The 25,551-nt window shown below is 41.5% G+C and overlaps 1 protein-coding gene across 2 annotated transcripts in view; it reads left to right on the top strand.

Annotated features, from left to right (window-relative positions):
- Window positions 1–2,231, top strand: part of GPR153 (G protein-coupled receptor 153) — a 140,829-nt gene extending 138,598 nt beyond the window's left edge. For both annotated transcript variants that reach the window (XM_077250326.1, XM_077250325.1), the window contains exon 6: window positions 681–2,231. In XM_077250326.1, coding sequence (XP_077106441.1) covers window positions 681–1,454 — 774 coding nt within the window. In that variant the 3' untranslated portion in view covers window positions 1,455–2,231. The remainder of the gene's footprint in view (window positions 1–680) is intronic.
- The last annotated feature ends 23,320 nt before the right edge of the window (window positions 2,232–25,551 follow it).

Raw genomic sequence — 25,551 nt, 5'->3', positions numbered from 1 at the left:
CAGAAAATCTCATGTACATGCTTGTTTGTTTTTTTTCCTGACTGAATTGGACAACTGCTGTGTTTTTGAAAACTGCAGCATGTCAATTCTTTAAGCATTTTTGTAGCATTTTTTTCACCATAGTAAGCAATGAGAGTGCAAAAAACACAACCATGGGTTTTTGCTGCTTTTTTGGTGAAAAAAATAACTTTATAAACATGTACTGCGCCAAAAAAACACACTAAAAAAATCTGCAAAAACTTTCTTTAAAGTATGACTTAAGGCCTTAAAGGGAATTTTCAGAGATTTTTGCAGTTTTATTTATGGTATCAAAAATTAATAATATATACTCCCTCTGGTTGCCTTATTCCCCCTCCTTCATCCAATTGGCCAAGTCTCCCTCATTCTTATGTTTTCTAGACCGCTGCAGCCAAACACACCATAGTCTTAAGACATAAAGGCCTTTGGACATCTTGCTCTCTTGACTACAGGCTCATAGTACCATATAGTACCAGACTATGTTCATATTAGTCATCTATAATTTAATCATCTTTTCTACCAATATTCATTATGATTGACACCAAGCCATGATGTTTTATGAAGACTGCTTGTTTTATTTTTTTACGTAGATTAAAAGTTTACTTGTCCCAACAAGGTGACCCGGCGGCCTGTTTTAATGTCTTCTGGAATATTTACCCTAGGTCCCTCCAACGAGACGTTATTCCCATGATGAAACGGATATTTTTACTACGGGACAGATACCGGCATTCATTCACGGCTGGGGATCCGCAGAAGATATTGCTGCTATTTCATTCTTCACACTGCCGAGACGTGAAAGACGCAGTAGCCTAATAATGTACCATGAAGACGCCAGCTTGCCCTATCGAAAGTGCCGAAAAGCCTCCGAGAGCCTCATTTCACTAAAACACTTCACCCTGGAAGAACTTTACAGAGACGACTTTAAGTGCTTTAGCAGAGAAGAAGTGGTCAGTTTTATCGATGACACTCCTCTGCCAAGTCCAAGGAAAGGTCCCATTAGGTCTTCTTCTATTGCTCTCATTCCTGATGCCCTACAGCATCCCACACTTACTCATTTTACCCTGACGGACTTTGAGCGAGAGCCACAGGTATTACGGAGATTTTCTCCTCATGGGAAAAGTTGTACTCTAAATGTTCCTAGTCATCATAGACCTCATGATGACCACAAAAGATTCTACACCGAAGGTCACAGAAGAGCCCGTAATAGTCAAAGACATGTTCAGAAGGCTGAATCTCAGAAATTGGATGAGGTATCGTCCAAAAATAACTCTGGTGACTCAAACAATTGTCAGAAGGGGCTAAGCAATACATGGACTGGACAGGACCAACCCAACAAGATAGAAGATAAGGGAAGTACAAACAGCTTTTTAAGTTCACCTTCTGCGTCATCCGGTTACATAACATTTCATTCAGATTCCATTGGATCTACGTCTTAGGGATTCATTTTTGGGGGGTAATTTTTGGACATATCCTTTTTGGTCAAGAACAGGTACTTTGTTTCAGGGTTTATAAATTTCTCTTTTTCTTGTATTTTAATACCCGGAACTGGAAACAGCACCAAAGAAGATAACTTTGTATTTTACTTATCTCAACAGAAAAAAACTTTAACTTTTTTTCATAGGGAAAAAAATGTAAAAAAAAAAATTAAAATCAGGAATACAGATTTACAGGTTACTATTATCTTGGATTCTCCTGATGTAGAAAAAAGAAGGAAAAAAAATGCTAAATACGTTTATTTTCTAAAAAAAAAATTGTAATAATGCATCCAATTTGTTGTACATGCAAAAATGTGTCTTAAAAAAATCATTATCTCTTTACACGTCATCAATAAATATATTATGCATGCCTATGTAATTCCTCCGTCCACTCTCTATAAGTGACTTTTTGATATACATTTTAAGATTTTCTATTACTGAATGAAATTTTGTTTTGTGTGGGTTTTGCTAATGAGTTAAAAAAAAAATTGTTTTACTGAAAAAAAAAAGTTATGATTTAAAAAAAAAAAAAAAGGAAAAATCTCAAAATATTGTACTTATTCTGTATGGTATCCTCTGTAATGTATCTTTTTTTAACAAGAAGCGGAAGTAATTTGCTGTATGTTGATTTTGTATGACAAGGTCATCAATGCTGAAGTTTGCGCCTTTTTAATTCTTAGTCTCCAAAAATGATATATTATATATATATATATATATATATATATATATATATATATATATATATATATAGTACAGACCAAAAGCTTGGACACCCCCTCTCATTTAAAGATTTTTCTGTATTTTCATGACTATGAAAATTGAAAATTCACACTGAAGGCATCAAAACTATGAATTACCACAAGTGGAATTATATACTTAAAGGGCCACTGTCACCCCCCTCCAGCCGTTATAAACTAAAAGAGCCACCTTGTGCAGCAGTAATGCTGCAGTCTAACAAGGTGGCTCTTTTAGTTTTTGATTCATTTATTACCTCAAAAAAGCGTTTTAAAAATTGGCCACACATACCAGATATTGTACCAGGAGGCGGTCCGAATCGTCCTGTATGAAGCTCCCAACTGCCGTCACTCTTCTCTTCAGGGGCGATGGTACCCGCCCCCTGAGCGCTGTTATCTTCTGAAATCCGGCGCCTGCGCTGTGCGTGCCTGCCTGGGGCCTGCGCAGTGTTCATTGTCAGTGCGGCCACACTGTTGCTGAATCCCCCGCCCCGCACTGTTATTCATTATGCACAGTGCGGGGCTGGGGTTCCTGGGAAGGCGGGGGAGCTGGGGAGCGTCGGAGCTGGGGAGCGTCTAAACAGCGCAGTGCGCATGCCCAGGAACCCCAGCCCCGCACTGTGCATAATGAATAACACAGTGCGGGGCGGGGATTCAGGAACAGGGTGGCCGCACTGCCCGCACAGGCGCAGTCAGGCACCCTGCGTCTGAGCTGTGACTGACAATGAAGACTGCGCCTGCCCCAGGCTGGCACGCACAGTGCAGGCACCGGATTTAAGAAGCAACAGCGCGAAGGGGGCGGCGACCATCGCCCCTGAAGAGAAGAGTGACGGCAGTTGGGAGATTGATAGAGGACGATTCGGACCGCCTCCAGGTACAATATCTGGTATGTGTGGCCAATTTTTAAAACGCTTTTTTGAGGTAATAAATGAATCAAAAACTAAAAGAGCCACCTTGTTAGACTGCAGCATTACTGCTGCACAAGGTGGCTCTTTTAGTTTATAACGGCTGGGGGGGGGTGACAGTGGCCCTTTAACAAAAAAGTGTGAAACAACTGAAATTATGTCTTATATTCTAGGTTCTTCAAAGTAGCCACCTTTTGCTTTGATGACTGCTTTGCACACTCTTGGCATTCTCTTGATGAGCTTCAAGAAGTAGTCACCGGGAATGGTTTTCACTTCACAGGTGTGCCCTGTCCGGTTTAATAAGTGGGATTTCTTGCCTTATAAATGGGGTTGGACCCATCAGTTGTGTTGTGCAGAAGTCTGGTGGATACACAGCTGATAGTCCTACTGAATAGACTGTTAGAATTTGTATTATGGCAAGAAAAAAGCAGCTAAGTAAAGAAAAACAAGTGGCCATCATTACTCTAAGAAATGAAGGTCAGTCAGTCCGAAAAATTGGGAAAACTTTGAAAGTGTCCCCAAGTGCAGTGGCAAAAACCATCAAGCGCTACAAAGAAACCGACTCACATGAGAACCACCCCAGGAAAGGAAGACCAAGAGTCACCTCTGCTTCTGAGGATAAGTTTATCCGAGTCACCAGCCTCAGAAATCGCAGGTTAACAGCAGCTCAGATTAGAGACCAGGTCAATGCCACACAAAGTTCTAGCAGCAGACACATCTCTACAACAACTGTTAAGAGGAGACTTTGTGCAGCAGGACTTCATGGTAAAATAGCTGCTAGGAAACCACTACTAAGGACAGGCAACAAGCAGAAGAAAATTGTTTGGGCTAAAGAACACAAGGAATGGACATTAGACCAGTGGAAATCTGTGCTTTGGTCTGATGAGTCCAAATTTGAGATCTTTGGTTCCAACGACCGTGTCTTTGTGCGACGCAGAAAAGGTGAACGGATGGACTCTACATGCCTGGTTCCCACCGTGAAGCATGGAGGAGGAGGTGTGATGGTGTGGGGGTGCTTTGCTGGTGACACTGTTGGGGATTTATTAAAAAATTGAAAGCATACTGAACCAGCATGGCTACCACAGCATCTTGCAGCGGCATGCTATTCCATCCGGTTTGTGTTTAGTTGGACCATCATTTATTTTTCAACAGGACAATGAACCCAAACACACCTCCATGCTGTGTAAGGGCTATTTTACCAAGAAGGAGAGTGTTGGGGTGCTACGCCAGATGACCTGGCCTCCACAGTCACCAGACCTGAACCCAATCGGGGTGAGCTGGACCGCAGAGTGAAGGCAAAAGGGCCAACAAGTGCTAAGCATCTCTGGGAACTCCTTCAGAATTGTCCGAAGACCATTCCCACTGACTACCTCTTGAAGCTCATCAAGAGAATGCCAAGAGTGTGCAAAGCAGTCATCAAAGCAAAAGGTGGCTACTTTGAAGAGCCTACAATATAAGACATAATTTCAGCTGTTTCACACTTTTTTGTTAAGTATATAATTCCACATGTGTTAATTCATAGTTTTGATGCCTTCAGTGTGAATTTACAGTTTTCTTAGTCATGAAAATACAGAAAAATCTTTAAATGAGACACACCGTCCAAACTTTTGGTCTGTACTGTATATATAATATATATATATATATATATATATATATATATATATATATATATATATATATATATATATATATATATATATATATATAATCTGCCTTATGAGAGTAAATTATGATTTGTACTTATTGTATTATGGCAGAAACAGCATAAAATTATACAAATAATTGCTATAAAGACAATTTACAAGTAACAGAAAAATAATAATAATTATGCTGAATTACCAAATGTTCTCATCTGGCATGGGAGATATCTCCCTGGAGATCCTCTAACTACAGTCCAAGAAAAATGCTTTGTCTTTTGCCTAATTTTATCAAAACGATTGATAAAAGGGGATTTAAAACTTTATATAAACTATTATGTATGTACAGCTCCTATATGTTCTCTGTATTTTCTCACTTTCTTAAAGGTAAACTATCTGCCTGTTCTATCTGAAGCCGGCGCAGAGCAGTCATTGATGGCTCCTTCCAGCGATTCAGCTGCCCCACGTCAAGAGAGCAGCTATTTTTCTGCCGGGTTGCTCTGTTGACGGGGCGTCATTGCCGACGTCATGCCGATTGACAATGGGCTCCCTGCAGTCAGGTAATGGGGAGCCGGCTGTCAATCAGCATGATGTCAGCAGTCATGCCTCATCAACAAGGCAGAACAGAAGAGAAGCTGCTGCTGTGCCAATGTGACATCAGCGGAAGCCGTTGAATCGCTGGCAGGAGCGGTCTGTGACCGTTAGAAACTACCTGACTTTTTGGTTCTTAGGCCCGTAGTAGTAAAAAATTAAATAGCCATGATTAATCCATTTAATACATCTACACGACCTGGAAGCACTAAAAGCTAAAGATTCAAACAGCTGCTTGGGTGTTTGCAAACATTACCTAGCTATACACTCAGTGTATATCTCCATTATTTATTGCACAAGTATTCACATTGACAAAGACAAACAGCTGTGTATGTATAGCTCAAGTAGAGAGCCAACTTTTTTGCTCTAAAAATTAACAAGGCAGACTAAAGACAAAAATAATTAGCTTTTTTTTGTGCAAAAAGTCATGAACTGTGCACTATTTTGATGAAATTGGTGCCAAACCCCCCCCCCAGAGAATGTCAAAAGAGAAAAAAAAAGTGACTTCCAAAAATTGCAAATGATGAATCGGAACAGAAGTGGCTTCTTTGGCAGTTGTCTGACACTGGATGGTTTTTTGTTTCTTCTGGTGAAGGCCAAGGTTGCTGCCTGTACCGGCTCCGGGGCCGTGCCGGGTGCCCCTGCTATTTCTTGACTCCCGACAGCCACAACTTTCTCTGTTAGTTATTACCAAGAGAAGGTAGAAGTGCAGCCTGACTGCATGTGAGACTACAAAGGTCTTGTTTGTAGTCTGTAGCCATGGAGACACATCTGCATAAGAGCTGTATACACAAAACTGTAGCACAGAAGCGAGACATGCAGCCATAGGGACTCGGACATATTATTCGAGCACGCCGAAGTCACTCTGTTAGCACCCGAGCATGCTCGGATAACACCCCATCCCACCACGTTCACTCATCACTACTCCCACCAGTCTTAGTTTTCACCCAACTTTCGGCGCACAGGGAGGAAAGAATCTTTCTTGACCAATTTTGCATTTATTATGTGTCTTTTGCTGCAAAATTTCCCATGATTTGGGAGTTTTGCTAGAATTAAAATGTGGGGCTGCCATTTACTGCCAACGACGGCCATTACAGCTCCTATCAAGTTGTCACCCAGCTCTCTATGTACAGTAAGTAACATTATTCTGATGCTGGACCGGGCAGCAGCTGGATTATTAGATTTTATGGATTATTATTACATTTTTACAGTTCAAGGTTGACATTTATTTTACTGCTTTTATCTTTTTATCCCTTTATTGGACTCTGAGGCGCTCTTCCATTTAATCTACACTAATGGCCTTGATTTCATGTGATTTATGTCTTGTGCTGGGGCAGGGGGGTAATTTACTAAGATTTCTCAAAGTGAAAATCTGCAGTAAAGACTAAATGAAATTCTCCTTGCAAATTTGTTTTTTTTTTTTTTTTTTTTTAGGAAAATCTGATTACTACTACAGCCATTGTGATTACTAGTGCAGCCATTGGTGTAAATGTCGGCTAATGTTGGTGCTACGGGGACACTCCACCGACATTAGTTTGTTCCTCAGGTGCACTAGGGCTGGATACATATACATTTAGCTGCATCTCCCCCTAATATAATCACTAATTGCTCAGGGTTAGCAGCAGTTTATCCCGCAGCGATCGGATGATCACCATTGCAGCTCTGTAACTCAAGGGGTTGTTTGAGTGAGAGAAGCCAACGACAGTGAGAAAGGTATTATTATTACACATGTCCTATAAGAGCGCCACATGAGCGATATAAGGACTGGCAAACTGGGAAAAATGCAGGCTGTAGGATTATAGACGCAAAGCTTAGCTCTGTGGGGCATTTCTGACAACAAGCTTACTGACTGTTTCCAACAGACCAGCAGAATCGTTTGTGCAGCTCTATGGTATAATACAGAATCAGTCCCACATAAGTAATGTATTTACATAAGGATTCTGACAGCAGAATAGTGAGTGCAGCTCTGGGGTATAATACAGGATGTACAGTGATATGTAAAAGTTAAGCAAGATAAAGATGAAATGATCTCTAAAAGGTCGAAAGTTATAGATGACACATTTCCTGTGTATTTTAGGAAAAAAATATATACTTTTTTTTTTTCATTTTTTACATTTTAAAAATTACATAAAGGAAAATGGGACAATGTAAAAGTTTAGGCACCCTGCATGGTTAGTACCTAGTAGCACCCCATTTTTCAAATATCACAGCTTGTAAACACATTTTGTAGCCAGACAAGAGTCTTTCAATTCTTGTTTGAGGGATTTCATCCATTCTTCCTTGGATTTATGGATTTTGATGTGTGTTTAGGATCCTTATCCGTTTGTAGAAGCCATCCTCTTCCTCTTGTCAACTTCAACTTTTATTACACATGGTGTTATGTTTACATCAAGAATTTGTTGAAATTTCATTGAATCAATTCTTCCCTCTACCCCTAAAATGTTCCTTGTGCCATTGACTGCAACACAACCCAAAAACATGATTGATCCACCCCCATGCTTAGTGGTTGACGAGATGTTCTTTTCCTGAAATTTTGTGCCCTTTTTTCTCCACACGTATATTTGATCATTGGGGCCAAAGAGTTCTATATTTTAATCTCATCGGTTCACAGGACATGTTTACAAAATGTATCAGGTTTTTAATATATTCACCTTTGCATACTTCTGAAGCTGAATTTTATGGTGAGGATGCAGGAGAGGTTTTCTTCTGATGACTCTTTCATGAAGGCCATATTTGTGCAGGTGTCTGAACAGTAGAACAATGTGCCACAACTCCAGAGTCTGCTAAATCCTTCGGAAGATCTTTTGCAGTCAACGAAGGTTCTGATTTGCCTCTCTAGCAATCCTATGAGCAGCTCTCTCTAAAATTCTGCTTGGTCTTCCAGACCATATGTTGACCTCCACTGTTCCTGATAACTGCCGTTTCTTAATTACATTTTGGATTGAATTAAGGACAACATGAAAACGATTTGCTATCTTCTTATAGCCTCCTCCTGCTTTTTGGGCCTGTACCATTTTCATTTTCAGAGTGCTAGGCAGCTACTTAGAAGAACCCATGGCTGCAGTTTTTTGGCACAAGGTTAGAGGAGGCTGGGTTTTTATAACGCTGGGAAATTTGCATCACCTGGCCTTTCCTACCAATTAGGCTGCCATCGCACTAGCAGTATTTGGTCAGTATTTTACATCAGTATTTGTAAGCCAAAACCAGGAGTGGGTGATAAATACAGAAGTGGAGCATATGTTTCTATTATACTTTTCCTCTAATTGTTCCACTCCTGGTTTTGGCTACAAATACTGATGTAAAATACTGACCAAATACTGCTAGTGTGACGACAGCCTCATAGTGAACAAGCCATATCCCTCCAGGTCCTGCGACCTACATTATAGCGCCTCCTATAGTGTGACGCTGCCTGGTTGCTGTTGACCAAGTGCAATTTCGTTACAGATTTAACATTTTTGCTGAATATTTTGCAATCACTGTTTATGTGAACTGATACATTATGTCTTATACAGATGTAGCAGAAATGAATTTATTATTTAACTTTTTTTCTGTACTTCATGATTAACAAAATAAACCAACCTATAGTCCTATGCACATGTACGGATAACACACGGCGGGTGACATGAGAAGCCCAGCTCTGCTGCATCTGTAATGTGACTGAATGTAATCCTAGAAATCCAACCCGGATCTCCATGTGCGGATTACCGGATTACCTCGATGCGGGGGATACATGTCTATGATTATTGCATGCATGATTAAGAACTGATGACTTTGTATGACGCATGTGTGTGGATGTTATGTAATATGAAGATTAAACGTTAATATTATACACTTTTTAAGATGCGTTTCCATGTGACTTCAGCTCTTACGTCGTGTTTTCATGATATATTAAAAAGGGTATTTCTATCGAAAACTGTCCATGTATCTGGGAAATACAGGACTAATTTGGACAATGCTGTATTTTTGAGAAACAAGATAACTGCTTTATCTGACTTAGCTCCGTATTCTGGAGCTTCAATGTTTGGAACCAATAAAAATATGGAGTAGACTCCTAGGAATTACAGAAAATGTAAGTGTATAGTGTAGATGGTCCTAATAACTAAGTTGTGTCAGTAGAGGGCGCTACTATATTGTGTTAGCATATAGTTTTGTAAGTTAACTATGTCAATGTGTAACCCTACAGAACATCTAACCCCGAGGGTAAATATAGGGGCCAACACAGTCCCCTGCCGAAACTTCACCAACTTTAGAGGTTAAATAACTCATAAAAAACTTTCCTGACGTATTGATGACGATATTAGATGGTTGGGGTCTGACATCTGACACCCTGACAGATGAGCTATTATGTGGTCCGGAGGTGGCCATATGTAAATATTTTTAATGGACTGGCAAAACGCACCTCCATCCAATGTGTGCACAATTATTAGACAATTATTTGTATTTTGACCATATCATCATTTTTTTGTAGATTTTCCACCTCCACGCTGTTCAACTGTGAATGTTCATTGGAAGCAGATCAGATATGTATTTGTGTAATGAGGTGGGTGCAGCCTCAAGATACAATGCCCCTCATCAAGGTGTGCAGAATTATTAGGCATCTTGTTTTCTTCGGGGGTCAAAAAAAGAGATTTGACTGTGAAAAGTAAAAAATTGTTACAAGTCTTACAGAGGTGGCACTAGAGTTCTAATCCTCTTCCTCTCTAAAGAGACAATTTGCATATTTAATTTCACAGAGGAACATTGCAAAGCTTAAAAGTCTCCTCATCTTGGCATGCCGGGCATATGCGGGCACATGTGGCATATCCTGATGAACGGGTCATTGTACCCTGAAACGCATTGAATACACCACACTTCAGTGCGTGAATACTGTGGCCTTGATCACAATGTCGCTGAAAAAATGAAAAAAAAATATATATAATGTACAGTATATACAGTGAATCACTTAGGTATAAGACATATCATACATATTTACAGAGAAACTGAAAACATGTCAGGTAGAATCCAAAACAAATGAGTCGGGTTATTCACTGATCACAGTTGGATAAAGGACCCGTGTCATTGGTGTGAGAACATCAATCAGAGGCTAAGTAAAAAAGGGGTTGTCAAGACTAATCAATGGTGTTGTTGTATAGCGTAGTGAGATGGAAAGATAAAAATAAGAAATGAACAAGTGAAAAAAAATGACATAGAGTTCTATTGGTGCATCAACAAGTCGTACTCGTGCATCCCCTTTGGGAAAAGATATATTGATAGGTATGTCCTGTTAGGAATAATAGAGTATCGTAAACTCCCTTTGTAGATAGTTTTATTTATAATGGATACTGAGTGGTATGGTGGAATGGGCAACGCATGCAAAGGAAAAAAAAGGATGTGTCAAGTTATCAGTGGTGGGGTATAAGGAAAGACAATGTGTATAATTGGTACAGTGATTATGAGGTATGGAGAGGGAATGAAAAATGGAAGGGAAGTAATAATTATTATTATTTATTATTATAGCGCCATTTATTTCATGGCCCTTTACATGTGAGGAGAGGTATACATGATAAAAACAAGTACAATAATCTTAAACAATACAAGTCACAGCTAGTACAGGAGGATAGAGGACCCTGCCCGCGAGGGCTCACAATCTACAAGGGATGGGTGAGGATACAGTAGGCGAGGGTAGAGCTGGTCATGCAGCGGTTTGGTCGATCGGTGATTACTGCAGGTTGTAGGCTTGCCAGAAGAGGTGGGTCTTCAGGGTCTTTTTGAAGGTTTCGGTGGTAGGCGAGAGTCTGATATGTTGTGGTAGAGAGTTCCAGAGTAGGGGTGATGCGCGAGAGAAATCTTGTATGCGATTGTGGGAAGAGGAGATAAGAGGGGAGTAGAGAAGGAGATCTTGTGCAGGTAAGTACCGTCTTTTTCTGACCATAAGACGCACTTTTTTCCCTCCAAATTTGGGAGGAAAGTGTGGGTGCGTCTTATGGTAGGGATGTAAGGTGGGGAGGGGGCAGCAGCGAGTGGGATTGCACTAGGAGGCAGAAAAATGTCCCTGCCTGGCTTCAGGAATCATGGCTGGGGAAACCACATGGTCCCGATCATTAAAGTGCAGTGAATATTCATTAGTTGCTTCCCTGCCCACCTGTCAGCTGAGCAGTGATCCAGGAGCTGCAAATGAATACTCCTTCACAGGGACACACATGGTTTCCCCAGCGCTGGATTCCTGCAGCAGCTGGGGAGATCTGTGTGTCTGGTGGAGGAGGAGGCAGGAACAGCAGGGGCCAGAGAGGAGACACAAGATCGCTGCATACCTGCCTGGGCTGGGGCTGTGCTGGGTGCTGAGTGCTCCAGCACAAGGACCTGTGTGATGTCAGGAGTGGGCGGGCTGGAGCATCACATGGCAGCACAGAGCCCTCCCTCTTCTGATGTCATCACAGGTCCTTCAGACACCACACTACAATCTGCAAGCTTCCTCCTGTGCTGTGGAGAGGCAGGGAGCGCTCTGTGGTGTCATGGGATGGGATGCTCCAGCATTTTACCTCACCACAGCTGGCTGGCTGCCACAATTAAAAGGTTAGTCTTTACAACACACAATAAAGCACTCTGCCACTCCTGTGGTGAACTATAACTCCCAGCACGCCATAGGATCTGCAGGACATGCTGGGAGTTATAGTTCTCCCATGGGTTCTTAAAACAGCACTCCAGTGTTATTTTTCAGTGCTGGAGTGGTGCTTTAAATATAAGCCCTGTGCCCCCATTCTTATACTCACCCTCCAGCGTCTTCATATATAGTACTTCACAGCCACCACACTGGTCCCGTAGCTTCCAACATAATAGCATACTATTATATATAATAACAACACATATAATAGTATGTTACTAAATATTTTACCACCTTTTTTGCTTCAAATATTTTTTTCCCTATTTTCCACCTCTAAAACCTGGGTGCGTCTTATAGTCCGGTGCGTCTTATAGTCCGAAAAATACGGTACTTGGAGACGAGGTCACAGATGTATGGAGAAGACAGGTTGTGGATGGCTTTGTATGTCATGGTTAGGGTTTTGTACTGGAGTCTCTGGGTAATGGGGAGCCAGTGAAGGGATTGACAGAAGGGAGAGGCCGGGGAATAGCGGGGGACAGGTGGATGTCAGGCAGCAGAGTTTAGAATAGATTGGAGGGGTGCGAGAGTGTTAGAGGGGAGGCCACAGAGCAGGAGGTTACAGTAGTCGAGGCGGGAGATGAGGGCATGGACTAGGGTTTTTGCAGATTCTTGGTTTAGGAATGTACGGATCCGTGAAATAATGTGGTGGAACATTGAATAAGGGGAGCCAAGTTTACCACACTGGATGAAGCATGCACTGGAGTTGCAAAATTGGTATGCTCAATGGTAGTTTGACTAAAAAGGGGAAAGGATTACATAGATGAGGATTCAGATGATGTCTGTATAAATATCTATGTTGGAAATAAGTAAGGAAAAACATATTTACCACGTTAAATAAGGATAATGTTGTAGCCGCAGTACTGTTAATGACATGCACTCTTAGTGCTGTAGGGCAAAAGTTTGTACTGGTAAGTATTATGGTTATATATAGACTGGTACTTATCTGAACTGAAGATGGGCTTACATCCGGTGGTATCTGGAAAGTCGTGGCTGTACAAGCCGACGTTGGTGGTTAAGTGGGAGGAGAGGCTGCAATGGCCAGTGCACCCCACTGTGACGGACACCGCCAGCGCATGCGCAGAAGGAAAAGAGCTTCCTAATGCTGCGTGTCCTGACAGTGCAATGTTTACATGTTGCCATGGCCGCGTTCGTATAATGCAGTGTGTTGATATAATTGAAGTAGTGAGGAAATGGAATAATTACAGCGTTATGGTATGTGAGATGTTAGAGGGAGGAGAGAATAAGGTGCCGCATATTCAGCAGATGCATTGTTAGAACCTGTATCCATGTATACATAAATGAAAGAAACATAAATGGAAGGAAGCATTATACATTATAACAAGGATGTATAGTGAATACCAAGTAAATCGATTGATACCGAAGTGGACCAATACAACAATATGAAAAATTATGAAAAATGAAAATCATACATACAAATGAGTGAGGATGAATAAGTAAATAAATAAACAAGTATGGATAAATAAATAGATGTAAATCATATAGATCATAAGTGGAGATGAGTAAATAAACATAGGTAAATAAATACATCCAATGGAAATCATGAATATGAATAAATAAATCAAATAAAAATCAAATAAAAAACAACTTAGGAGTCCAAACTGTAGAGAAAATTAGAAAAAAGAAAAGAGAAAATAGAAAAAATAGAGAAAGAAGGAAACTTATACAAAGACCTAGGGTGTGGGGGGTTGAACGATGAATCTTACCATCTCAGATACGATATGGGTCAAGACTACATGTGCATAAAGTCAATTGATCTAGGAGAAAGAGACCAAAGGTTTATTATGTTAACCAATCCATTTCACGATTGAGACCTTTAGGGTGAGGTGTGTCAAGGGTGTAAATCCAGTATGTTTCCCGCTGTTTCAACAACTGGATATGGTTACCACCCTTCCTCAGTCTTGGGACCTTTTCTTTTACCTGAAACCTGAGTTGGGCCACATTGTGTTTGGCATCCTTGAAATGGGCCGGTAGGGGTAACCATATTTTCTCACATCTGATTGTCGATTTGAGACTAGAAATGCGGTCCCTAATGGCTTGGGTTGTATCGCCCACATATAGTAAGCCACAGGGACATTTAATGATGTAGATGACAAAATTGGACTCACAAGTGTAGTAGTCCTTAATGGGATAGGATTTACCCGTTCGTGGATAAACCATCTCGTTACCTTTGATTACATTAGAGCAACTCATGCAATTTAAATATGGGAATGTATCCGTCCTTTTGTGCCCACTGAGAGTCCTACTTGATGTAGACTTGCAAGATCCTAGCTCAGCCCTAACCACCTTGTCTCTTATGTTCTTTGGGCATCTTGTACACGTGTGGTGTCTCCGGATCATGTTATGAACCCTAAGCATAGATGGGTGATGGTTGTGGACAAACGGCAGTCTCGGGGTCTTGTTGGTTGAAATTGTGCTAGCGTTAGCCTAGTTGAATGCCCTGCTGGATTCTGCTTCAAGCAGTTGTGATGGGTAATCCCGAACTTTAAATTTTTCGGCCATCTCGTGTAGTCTGGTTTCTCTAATTGTAGTGTCGGATACGATCCTGATCACCCTTTTGAACTGAGATCTCGGGAGGCTGTTTTTTGTTGCTTTAGGGTGACAGCTGCTGTATAGGAGAAGGCTATTGCAATCTGTAGGTTTGATATAGATGTCAGTGCTTAGTGTTCCCCTAGTGTCCTTGAGGACCTTAGTGTCAAGGAATGTGACTGCATCAGTTTGGTACGATAATGTAAATGTTAGTTCAGGTCTAATAGCGTTGATATAGTTGTAGAACTCTTAAGAGGCTAGTTTGGTCACCCTGCCAAATGCAAAAGATGTTGTCAATATATCTATACCACGTCAGGGCCTGGTGTTAGGGATTAGAATATATGTACTCTTGTTCAAAATGGTCCATATATAGATTTGCTTATGCCGGGGCTATTTTAGACCCCATCGCGGTCCCACATGTCTGTATATAGAAATCGTCTTCAAAAAGAAAGAAGTTTTCCCTCAGGATGAGATTAAGTAGGTCTAGGCATAGATCTTGAGACCCCCTGTCAATGTTGGCTTCTTGTAAAGTGAGGCGTACTGCTTCTATTCCTTTGTCATGGACAATAGAGGTATATACACTGTTTACGTCTAGGGTACATAGAATGCTCTCAGGTGGAACCTGATTGATATCATGTAATTTGTTCAAGAAGTCACCTGTATCCAGAATGAATTACACGTTAGCACGGTGTGTAATGAGACATGTAGCTAAAACCCCCTGTCTTCTTTAACCCCTTTCCGACATCGGGCATAATAGTATGCCGATGGCAGACTCCCTCTCTTTGATGTGGGCTCCAGTGGTGAGCCCACATCTTTCTTGGAACATGTCACTTGGTTTGAACAGCTGACATGTGCTCGCAACAGCCGAGGGTGGAATCGCGATCCACCCTCTGCTATTAACCAGTTAATTGCCGCTGTCAAACTCCGACAGCAGCATTTAACAAGCGCTTCTGGCAATCGCTCTGGAAATACGCACACCGGTGACCCCATCACGTGATCGCGGATAAGCGGTGTGTTGGCATGACACCCTGAGGTCTCCTGGAGATCTCTATGGTTGTCAGTGCCAGCTGGCTGTGAGCGCCAACCAGTGGACAGTGCTCATAGCAAGTAATTCTGCTATATAGAAGCGATGTGATCATCGCCTCTATGTAGCAGAGCCGAGCGGGTTGTGGCACCTTCTAGTCTCCCATGAAGACTATTGACAGATAAAGGGGTTAATGTGGATTCGGTCCGTGCTGCAGATATATAGTAAATCCAAAAGATATTTCATATAAAGAATGGTGGTTTATTCAACACATTTCAAAGTCTTAGTGACTTCTTCATCAGAGAATACTACACAAATACCATTTGCGGACCCTATCCACATTAACCCCTTCATCTATCTTTAGTATGGTCAATAGCTAACCCATGGATCTGCTGCAGCGGATATTTGTACACGCTACAACAATAGCTTCATCTGGTGAGTATAATCCATTTGTTACCTCACTGTACATCGGATATGACCCTATTTGCGCTGATCTCTCCAGTTTATTCGATGAAGACTATTGAAGCATGCCAAAAGTTTAAAAAAAGTTTTCAAAAATATAAAAAAAATATATAAAAGTTCAAATCACCCCCCTTTCTCCCCATTCAAAATAAAACAAAAAAAAAATCAAACATACACATATTTGGTATCGGCCGTGTTCAGAATCGCCCGATCTATGAAAAAAAAAAGGATTAACCTGATCACTAAACAGCGTAGCGAGAAAAAAAAGTCAAAATGCCAGAATTTCGTTTTTTTGGTCGCCGACGTGACAGTGTATTAAAATGCAATAACGGGCGATCAAAAGATCATATCTGCACCAAAATGGTATAATTAAAAACGTCAGCTCGGCGCGCAAAAAATAAGCCCTCACCCAACCCGATATCATTGGATTTTTTTTCCACTTAGAAAAAAAAAGAACCTAGACATGTTTGTTGTCTATGAACTGGTAACAGTGGCGTAGGAAGGGGGGGGCGGGGGGGGGCGGTCCGCCCCGGGCGGCACAATGCGGGGGGCGTATTGTAGTCCAAAGCTGTGACGCTCCGACTCCATCACTAGTGCTTGTTTCTGCATCACTGAGACGCTGCAGATGAAAAGGAGCAGAGTGTGGTGTCTCTAAAGAGTGGAGAGACTTGTGGGGGTGGCGTGCATGCTTAACACAGTGCGTGCACACATCTCCATAGCCCAGGACACTGTAACACCCCCCCCCCTTCGGTCAGGATGGACTGAGCCAAAGGACCTTTCCTGACCCCGACGTCGTAGATACCTGTGATCAGTCACGTGTGTGGGAGGACTCGTCACAATGTAGGCTGACGGCTGTGCTGTGTACTAACTGCTGTACGAGGGTTATGTAGTGCGCAGTATGTACCGATGTATGAGTGTACATGAGAATGTTCAGGTAAGAAGATCGGCTAGGTGTTTGTTATAGGGGAACCTCGCTCTGTGCCGTCAGTCGTATACGCGGGGGCCGGCTCTGCACCTTCTTCCGTATATACTGGGCTCTGCACCTTCTTCCGTATATACTGGGCTCTGCACCTTCTTCCGTATATACTGGGCTCTGCACCTTCTTCCGTATACGCTGGGCTCTGCGCCTTCTTCCGTATACGCTGGGCTCTGCGCCTTCTTCCGTATACGCGGGGCTCTGCGCCTTCTGCCGTATACGCGGGGCTCTGCGCCTTCTGCCGTATACGCGGGGCTCTGCGCCTTCTGCCGTATACGCGGGGCTCTGCGCCTTCTGCTGTATACGCGGGGCTCTGCGCCTTCTGCTGTATACGCGGGGCTCTGCGCCTTCTGCTGTATACGCGGGGCTCTGCGCCTTCTGCTGTATACGCGGGGCTCTGCGCCTTCTGCTGTATACGCGGGGCTGTGTGCCGTCTGCCATATACGTGGGGCTCTGCGCCTTCTGTCGTATACTATTTTTGGTAACCTTTGTGTGGTATGGGGCCGGGGGGGGGGGGGGGGGGGGCGCCAAACTCGGGAACAGCCCCGGGCGGCGAAAGCTCTAGCTACGCCACTGACTGGTAATGACCCGGAGAATCATAATGGCAGATCAGTTTTAATATTTAGTGAACCTAGTAAAAAAGACAAACAAAAAACAAGTGTGGGATTGCACTTTTTTTGCAATTTCACCGCACTTGGAATTTTTTCCTTTTTCTAGTACACTACATGGTAAAACTAATAGTGTCTTTCAAAAGTTCAACTCGTTTCTAAAAAACAAGCCCTCACATGGCCATATTGACGGAAAAAATGTTATGGCTCTGGGAAGAAGGGGAGCGAAAAATGAAAACGCAAAAGTGAAAAAAGCTCTGGAGTTGAAGGGGTTAAGAAAAGAGGCTGTAAAGTTGTAACCTTCTTTCATTGATTGCAGACATGACAGGAAAGGGTGAAACTATAAGATGCAGCAACAGGAGCATTTCAGAATATATAACTGTACAATGCATACGATACTGATAGTCTGCAGTACACAGTAACATGATGTAATATTAGCTGATGATTACCTATTCAAAACATCAAACATACTGATAAACACAGGGCTGTAACACATAGATAGTGACTTACCAACTGTGCTTAGACAGGCTGTTTACAAGGAGCATGCAGAAAAACCAGTGATGTGGTTTCTCCTCAGAAGCATACAGGTACAATGGCTGCTGTTCCTTCCACAGTGTCATAATAACACCACAATGCACAGGAACAATCCTACAATGCTCTAGGAACTTCCCATAATACATTGCAAACTAAACTAGAATGTATACATTAAACCACCAGCAGATGGTGCTGTTACCTTACAATACAAAAATATACGAAGGATTAATATAAACAGAAAATACAATGTCTGTGATAACTGAGACACAAAAATGACTAAACTTTTTAGACAGCAATTATATTGCTGGACAGAACATTAACTATACAGACTCTGGGGCTCCAAACCTGAACTCACAGCATCATATGTGTCCGTCAGGCTATTACTTTGGGTCAGGAGACCGGTGGTCAGCACCAGGCATTGTGGTCTGTCTACAAGCCCTGCAATACGCTCTGTAAAAGCTGTAATGGCAGCTATTTTGGGTGTTATCCAGCTTTACTTCAAACAATCTCCTCACAGCATAATACCCCACAGCACAACCCCACATACAGTATAATGTCCCACAGTACATTCTCCCCCACATACAGTCCCACTCTACATGCCCCCCCACACACAGTATGATGCACCACAGTACATTCCCCCCCCCACACACAGTATGATGCACCACAGTACATTCCCCCCCCCACACACAGTATGATGCACCACAGTACATTCCCCCCCACACACACAGTATAAAACCCCTACATTACATTCCCCATTAATAGTATGTTTTGATAATGTTGTCTCCATTTTTGTCATAATTTGCAGATCATTACCTTGTCTATCCATCCTGTGATTTCAATGTTGAGGAGTGATATATTTATATGGAATGGTGGCTGTGAGCCCACCCTGACGCTTTGATTAACATATCGCTCTGCACATAATGCGCTTCGGAGCAGACTGTTAATTAAAGTGAGAAGTGCTGCGACCACAGCATAATGCTTACATACCAGAGTGCTGTGACCAATGACTGTATTCGCTCCCTGCTCCGCCCCTATGACTGAAAGTCGGCGGCTCCCAGGAGAAAATAAGTTAATTATCTCCTGGTATCTGCACTTTCAGAGGCAGACAGGTAACATTGTAATGCTATTTACTAGTGGATTTACCTTTTACCGGCATGTATAAAGCATTTTCCTAGGTGACAGGTTCCCTTTAAGAAATACGTGAGGGGTGTTATGTTGCCAATTAAAGCTATAATTGTTCTGTGATGTAGAGGGGAAATTCGATGTGAGCTGGTGGAGTTTGTGTGCCAGGGCTGCTTTGTTATCCTAGTCTGGTCTTACCTGCCTTATATCTATTATTTATCTATCTATATTGAAAAAATACATATTTTGAAGCACTAGTCAAAGGCAATAATCCTCTGGCACAGAGAGGTCACCATTAACATAAATCCAAAAACAGACAGGATTCCTGTAAATGTGATTGTTAGGTTCACCTGGTGAAGTACATCCTCCAAGCCCAAGGTCCAGGTGGGCACACAGGCGATAATGCAGTAGGCAAGCGGGAAAGGTAGTGAAAGTACTGGAGACCGCAGTCGGACAAGCGACTGGGAACAGGTAGCTAAGGTACTGTAAGCCAAAGGCAGACTGGAGATGTCCTGGAGACCACAGACAGGTAACAGAGGTCCTGAAAGCCGCAAGCAGACATGATATGTCCTGGAGACCACAGGGAGGTAGCAGCAGAGGTACTGGAAACTGCAGACAGAAAGGAGACATCCTGGAGACATCCTGGAGATCTCAGACAGGGAGCAGAGGTACTGGAAGCTACAGGCAGAAAGGAGACATCTCGGAGATCTCAGACAAGTAGCAGAGGTCCAGGAAGCTGCAAACAGACAGGACATGTCCTGGAGACCACAGAGAGGTATGTAGCAGAGGTACTGGAAGTCGCAGGCACACAGGACTCAGAAACACTAAAGTCTTAATGCTATGAAACAGGTGCTTGTCTTGGTGAGCCTTATATAGGCCCAGGCAAACGATCATACCGGGCCATCTGCAAAGCTTGACGTGGAGCACAACAGAGTTTAGCGGATGAAGGAAACAAAACCCAGAACTGGGACAGGTGCGTAACAGTAATGAAAACAGTAGGATTCTTTATTCAAGCATGTGCACCCTTTTGGTCAAAAAAGGCTCTGATATTGATAGGCAAATGTTTCACATGAGCAAATAAAGAAATGTACTTGATTCCATCACTTATTCAGTGCTACTTTTATATATATATATATATATATATATATATATATATATATATATATATATATATATATATATATATATATATACACACACAGCTCTGGCAAATATTAAGAGGCCACTGCACAGTTTTATAAAAATCAGCTTCTCTACATGTCTGATAGTCATTCCATTCCAGTGTCAGTTGAATTCCAACCAGAGTACACCTCACTCTACTTAATGTGCTTCTGATTAGGTGATTACCTGAACCAAATCTTATTTAACAAAGGAAAGTATAAAAAACACTGCTGTGGTGTTCACAATCCTCGTGCAATAGGACAAGCTGGATGGCAAAACAAGTGCTAGGAATATCCCAAAAGTGATAGGAATGAAAAAATAACTTTTAACCATGCCAAAGGAGTTGAAAAGAAAAGTCTTGACTGAGGAAAAGAAGGGCTCACTTCTGGCTTTACTAGCAAAGGGACACAGTGAGCGTCATGTTGCCTCTATCCTTAAAATTTCTAAGACGGCAGTAAATTACAACAAGGTCAAGCAGGAGACATTGGAGACAACAAAGCTACAGACCGGCAGAGGGCTAAAAGAACCCTCCACTGCCCGGGATGACCGTCATCTTATTCGAATGTCACTCAGCAACCGCAGGATGACATCAAGTGACCTACAAAAGGAATGGCAAATGGCATCTGGTGTGAAGTATACGGCAAAAACAGTTCGTAACAGGCTCCTAGAGGCAGGACTCACGTCATGTAAAGCTAGAAAAAAGCCTTTCATCAATGAGAAGAAAAGGAGAGCCAGGCTGAAGTTTGCCAAAGACAATAAGGATTGGACCATAGAGGACTGGAGTAAGGTAATCTTCTCTGATGAGTCTAATTTTCAGCTTTGCCCAACACCTGGTCGTCTAATGGTTAGACGGAGACCTGGAGAGGCGTACAAGCCAGTGACTTGCACCCACTGTGAAATTTGGTGGAGGGTCGGTGATGATCTGTGGATGCTTCAGCAAGGCTGGAATTGGGCAGATTGTTCTTTGCGAATTACGTATGAATCAAGCTGCATACAAGGTTATCCTGGAAAAACAGTGGATTCCTTCTGCTCAAGCAATGTTCCCCAACTCTGAGGACTGTTTTTTTTCCAGCAGGACAATGCGCCTTGCCACACAGCTAGGTCAATCAATGTGTGGATGAAGGATCACCACATCAAAACCCTGTCATGGGCAGCCCAATCTCCAGACCTGAACCCCATTGAAAACCTCAGGAATGTAATCAAGAGGAGGATGGATAGTCACAAGCCATCAAACAAAGAAGAACTGCTTAAATGTTTGTACTAGGAGTGGCACAAGGTCACCCAAAAGCAGTGTGAAAGACTGGTGGAAAGCATGTCAAGACGCATGAAAGCTGTGATTAAAAATCATGGTTATTCCACTAAATATTGATTTCTGAACTGTTCATGAGATAAAACATTAGTATTGCTGTTCCTAAATGAGTATGAACTTGTTATTTTGACCATTTCTCATTTTCAGAAAATAAATACAAAATTTATTGCTTGGAACTTCAGAGACATGGTGTCAGAAGTTATAGAATAATAGAGCAATTTACATTTTACTCGAAAATATACCTATAAAGAGAAAAATCAAACTGAAAATTTTGCAGTGGTCTCTTAATTTTTGCCAGAGCTGTATATCTATGTTTTGTTCTATCTCATATATATCTATCTGCTTATTACTCTATCTTTTATTCTCTCTACTAGTGATGAACATACGTGTGTGGATAATGTGTTATCCGAGCATGCTCGGGCGCTAACCTAGTGATTTTTGCATGCTTGAAAACATGTTTGAGTCACCGTGGCTGTTCAACAGCAGGCAATCCGGCATGTTTTGCAACTGTCGAATAGGACTTGAACATATTATTCGAGCACGCCGAAGACACTCGGTTAGCACCTGAGAATGCTCAGATAACACCTTATCCCAGCACGTTCGCTCATCACTACTCTCTACCTCTCTATATCTATCAATCGGATTATTTATTTTGCTAGTTATTACCCCCTTAGTGACGGAGCCAAATTTTAAAAATCTGACCAGTGTCACTTTATGTGGTAATAACTCTGGAATACTTTAACAAATCCCATTTTGATACAGGAAAGATATATATCTTGGTACCGTGTTAGCCAGTAGATAGAAAAATATTTAGAATTGAGAGTCCTCAGTGGTTGATACCTTTTAATGGCTAACTGAAAATATTTCAGTTAGCCATTAAAAGGTATCAACCACTGAGGACTCTCAATTCTAAATATTTTTCAACAAATCCCAGTGATTTTGAGATTGCTTTTTCGTGACACATTATACTTTATGATAATGGTAAATTTAGGTTGATATGTTTTGTGTTTATTTATAAAAAATATCAGAAATTTGAGAAAAATGTTAAAAAAATTAGCAATTTTCAAACTTTGAATGATTATCCCTTTAATCCAGATGGTCATACTACAGCAAACCATTAATAAATAAAATTTCCCTCATGTCGGCTTTACATCAGCACCATTTGTAAAATGTTATTTTATTTTGTTAGCATTTTAGGAGGTTTAAAAATGTAGCAGTAATTTTTCATTTTTCAAGGAAATTTACAAAATTTATTTTTATAGGGACCTATCCATGATTGAAGTGCCTTTAGTGGACCCATATATTGGGAAACCCCCAAAAGTGATACAATTTTAAAAAATAGCACCCCTGACATATTGAAAACTGCTGTCAGGTAGTTTATTAACCCTTCAGGTGCTTTTCAGGAATTAATGCAAAGTGACATGACAGAAATGAAAATGTGTATTTTTACCACCTAAATGCTTCTAAGTTCTGAACAGATTACTACAGCCGGCAGACTCTAAGGCCGCTATTTGGTCATGAACTGCCACGGCAAACATCAGGACCACAAAATCATGATCTGAGAGCACCAATTGGGATAAATAGGAAGCCCCCACACTCCGTGAACCATTTATATGATGTAGTCACTATTGACAGCAGCATCTAAGGGGTTAAACCGATTTGCAAACACTGATCGTGGATGATGCAGCAAGTTATCAGCTATAGTGTCCAGCCGACAGCTGCTGGATTGTCACCTGTATGGGAATGCTATTCTCTTATATCTCAGGTCAGTTAAAAGACTTATTGGCTGTCATTAAGGGGTTAAATCAGTCTTCCCTATGTTAACTCCAACTACTGATGAAGTTGTTCTGTTTGTTGCTGGGGAGGCATTTCACTTATTATTCTCTAGTATTGTTTTCTCAAAAAATGAGGATTTCTCAATGTATTTGCCCTTTAACTTTTTCGTCTAGGAAAAATGTCTTCACAAAAGATTTGTTAGTTAAGAGGCCATAAAGGCCCATTGTGTGTAACTCACTGCCCTGCACCTACTGACTCAGCTCACTGTTATGTTAATGGATCCCGAGCTTCCTCCCACTTTACTGACTTTCTGTCCCCTGGGAGTGAGTTTGGTTTAACAATCACTAGATTTGGTTGATATCCCCCATAGTTCTGGTTGTGTTCTCCTTTGATTATATAACTGGATGAGCCCCAATACCTTCATGTATAGATATGCAGCGACATAGGAGCTCTGCTATGGCCATAGATTGCAAGCTTTTTGTCATGGTGGGAAGATGACATCTCCCAAAAACCCATCTCATAGTGAATAGGCAGGGGCGTTGCAGCAATTTTCCTCGCTCTGGAGTGTCCAAAGTTCCCTGGGATTTTGCCATAGAAGCTTTATTTTCTCCACAGATACACAAGAGTGATTTGTTCTTGTTCAAAATGCTCAAATTCTTGCAGAAAGTGAGAATCAGCAGCAGGCATTGTACAAAGAAGACTTCACAGCTGATAAAAGAGTTAATATAATATAAATGGTCAACATAGATAGATAATGGATAGATAAGATAGATAGATAGATGATTGATAGATAGATAGATAATAGATAGATAGATAGATAGATAGATAGATAGATAGATAGATAAAGGATGGATAGATAGATAGATAGATGATAGATAGATAGATAATAGCTACATAGATAGATAGATAATAGATAGATAGATAGATAGATAGATAGATAGATAGATAGATAGATAGATAGATAGATGGATAGATAGATAGATAATACACTGCTCAAAAAAATAAAGGGAACACTAAAATCCCACATCTTAAATATCACTAAATTAAATATTCTAAATCCCACATCTTAGATATCACTAAATTAAATATTCTAGTTGCAAATCTTTGTTCATTACATAGTGGAAAGCGTTGTGAAGAATAAAACATAAAAATGATCAATGTAAATCAAAATGAATATCCCATGGAGGCCTGGATTTGGAAAGATACTCAAAATCAAAGTGAAAAATCAAATTACAGGCTGATCCAACTTCAGTGGAAATGCCTCAAGACAAGGAAATGATGCCCAGTAGTGTGTGTGGCCTCCACGTGCCTGTATGATCTCCCTACAATGCCTGGGCATGCTCCTGATGAGGCAGCGGATGGTCTCCTGAGGGATCTCCTCCCAGACCTGGACTAAAGCATCCACCAATCCTGGACAGTCTGTCGTGGTGGTGGATGGTGCGAGACATGATGTCCCAGATGTGCTCAATCGGGTTCAGGTCTGGGGAATGGGCGGGCCAGTCCATAGCTTCAATGCCTTCATCTTGCAGGAACTGCTGACACACTCCAGCCACAGTGTCCATCCTCTGGACACTACGCTGACAGACACAGCAAACCTTCTTGCCACAGCTCGCATTGATGTACCATCCTGGATGAGCTTCACTTCCTGAGCCACTTGTGTGGGTTGTAGAGTCCATCTCATGCTACCACGAGTGAGAAAACACAACCAGCATTCAAAAGTGACCAAAACATCAGCCAGAAAGTATTGGTACTGAGATGTGGTCTGTGGTCCCCACCTGCAGAACCACTCCTTTATAGGGGGTGTCTTGATAATTGCCAATAATTTCCATCTGTTGTATATTCCATTTGCACAACAACATGTGAAAGTGATTGTCAAACAGTGTTGCTTCCTAAGTGGACAGTTTGATTTCACTGAAGTTTGATTTACTTGGAGTTATATTCTGTTGTTTAAGTGTTCACTTTATTTTTTTGAGCAGTGTAGATAAATAGATAGAAAGATAGAATATAGATAGATGATAGAGAGATAATTGAT

The sequence above is a fragment of the Ranitomeya variabilis genome, chromosome 4 (assembly GCF_051348905.1).
Source record: "Ranitomeya variabilis isolate aRanVar5 chromosome 4, aRanVar5.hap1, whole genome shotgun sequence".
Taxonomy (NCBI): Eukaryota; Metazoa; Chordata; class Amphibia; order Anura; family Dendrobatidae; genus Ranitomeya; species Ranitomeya variabilis.
Note: the sequence above shows the minus strand (reverse complement) of the source record. Positions and strands in the feature narration are given on the sequence as shown.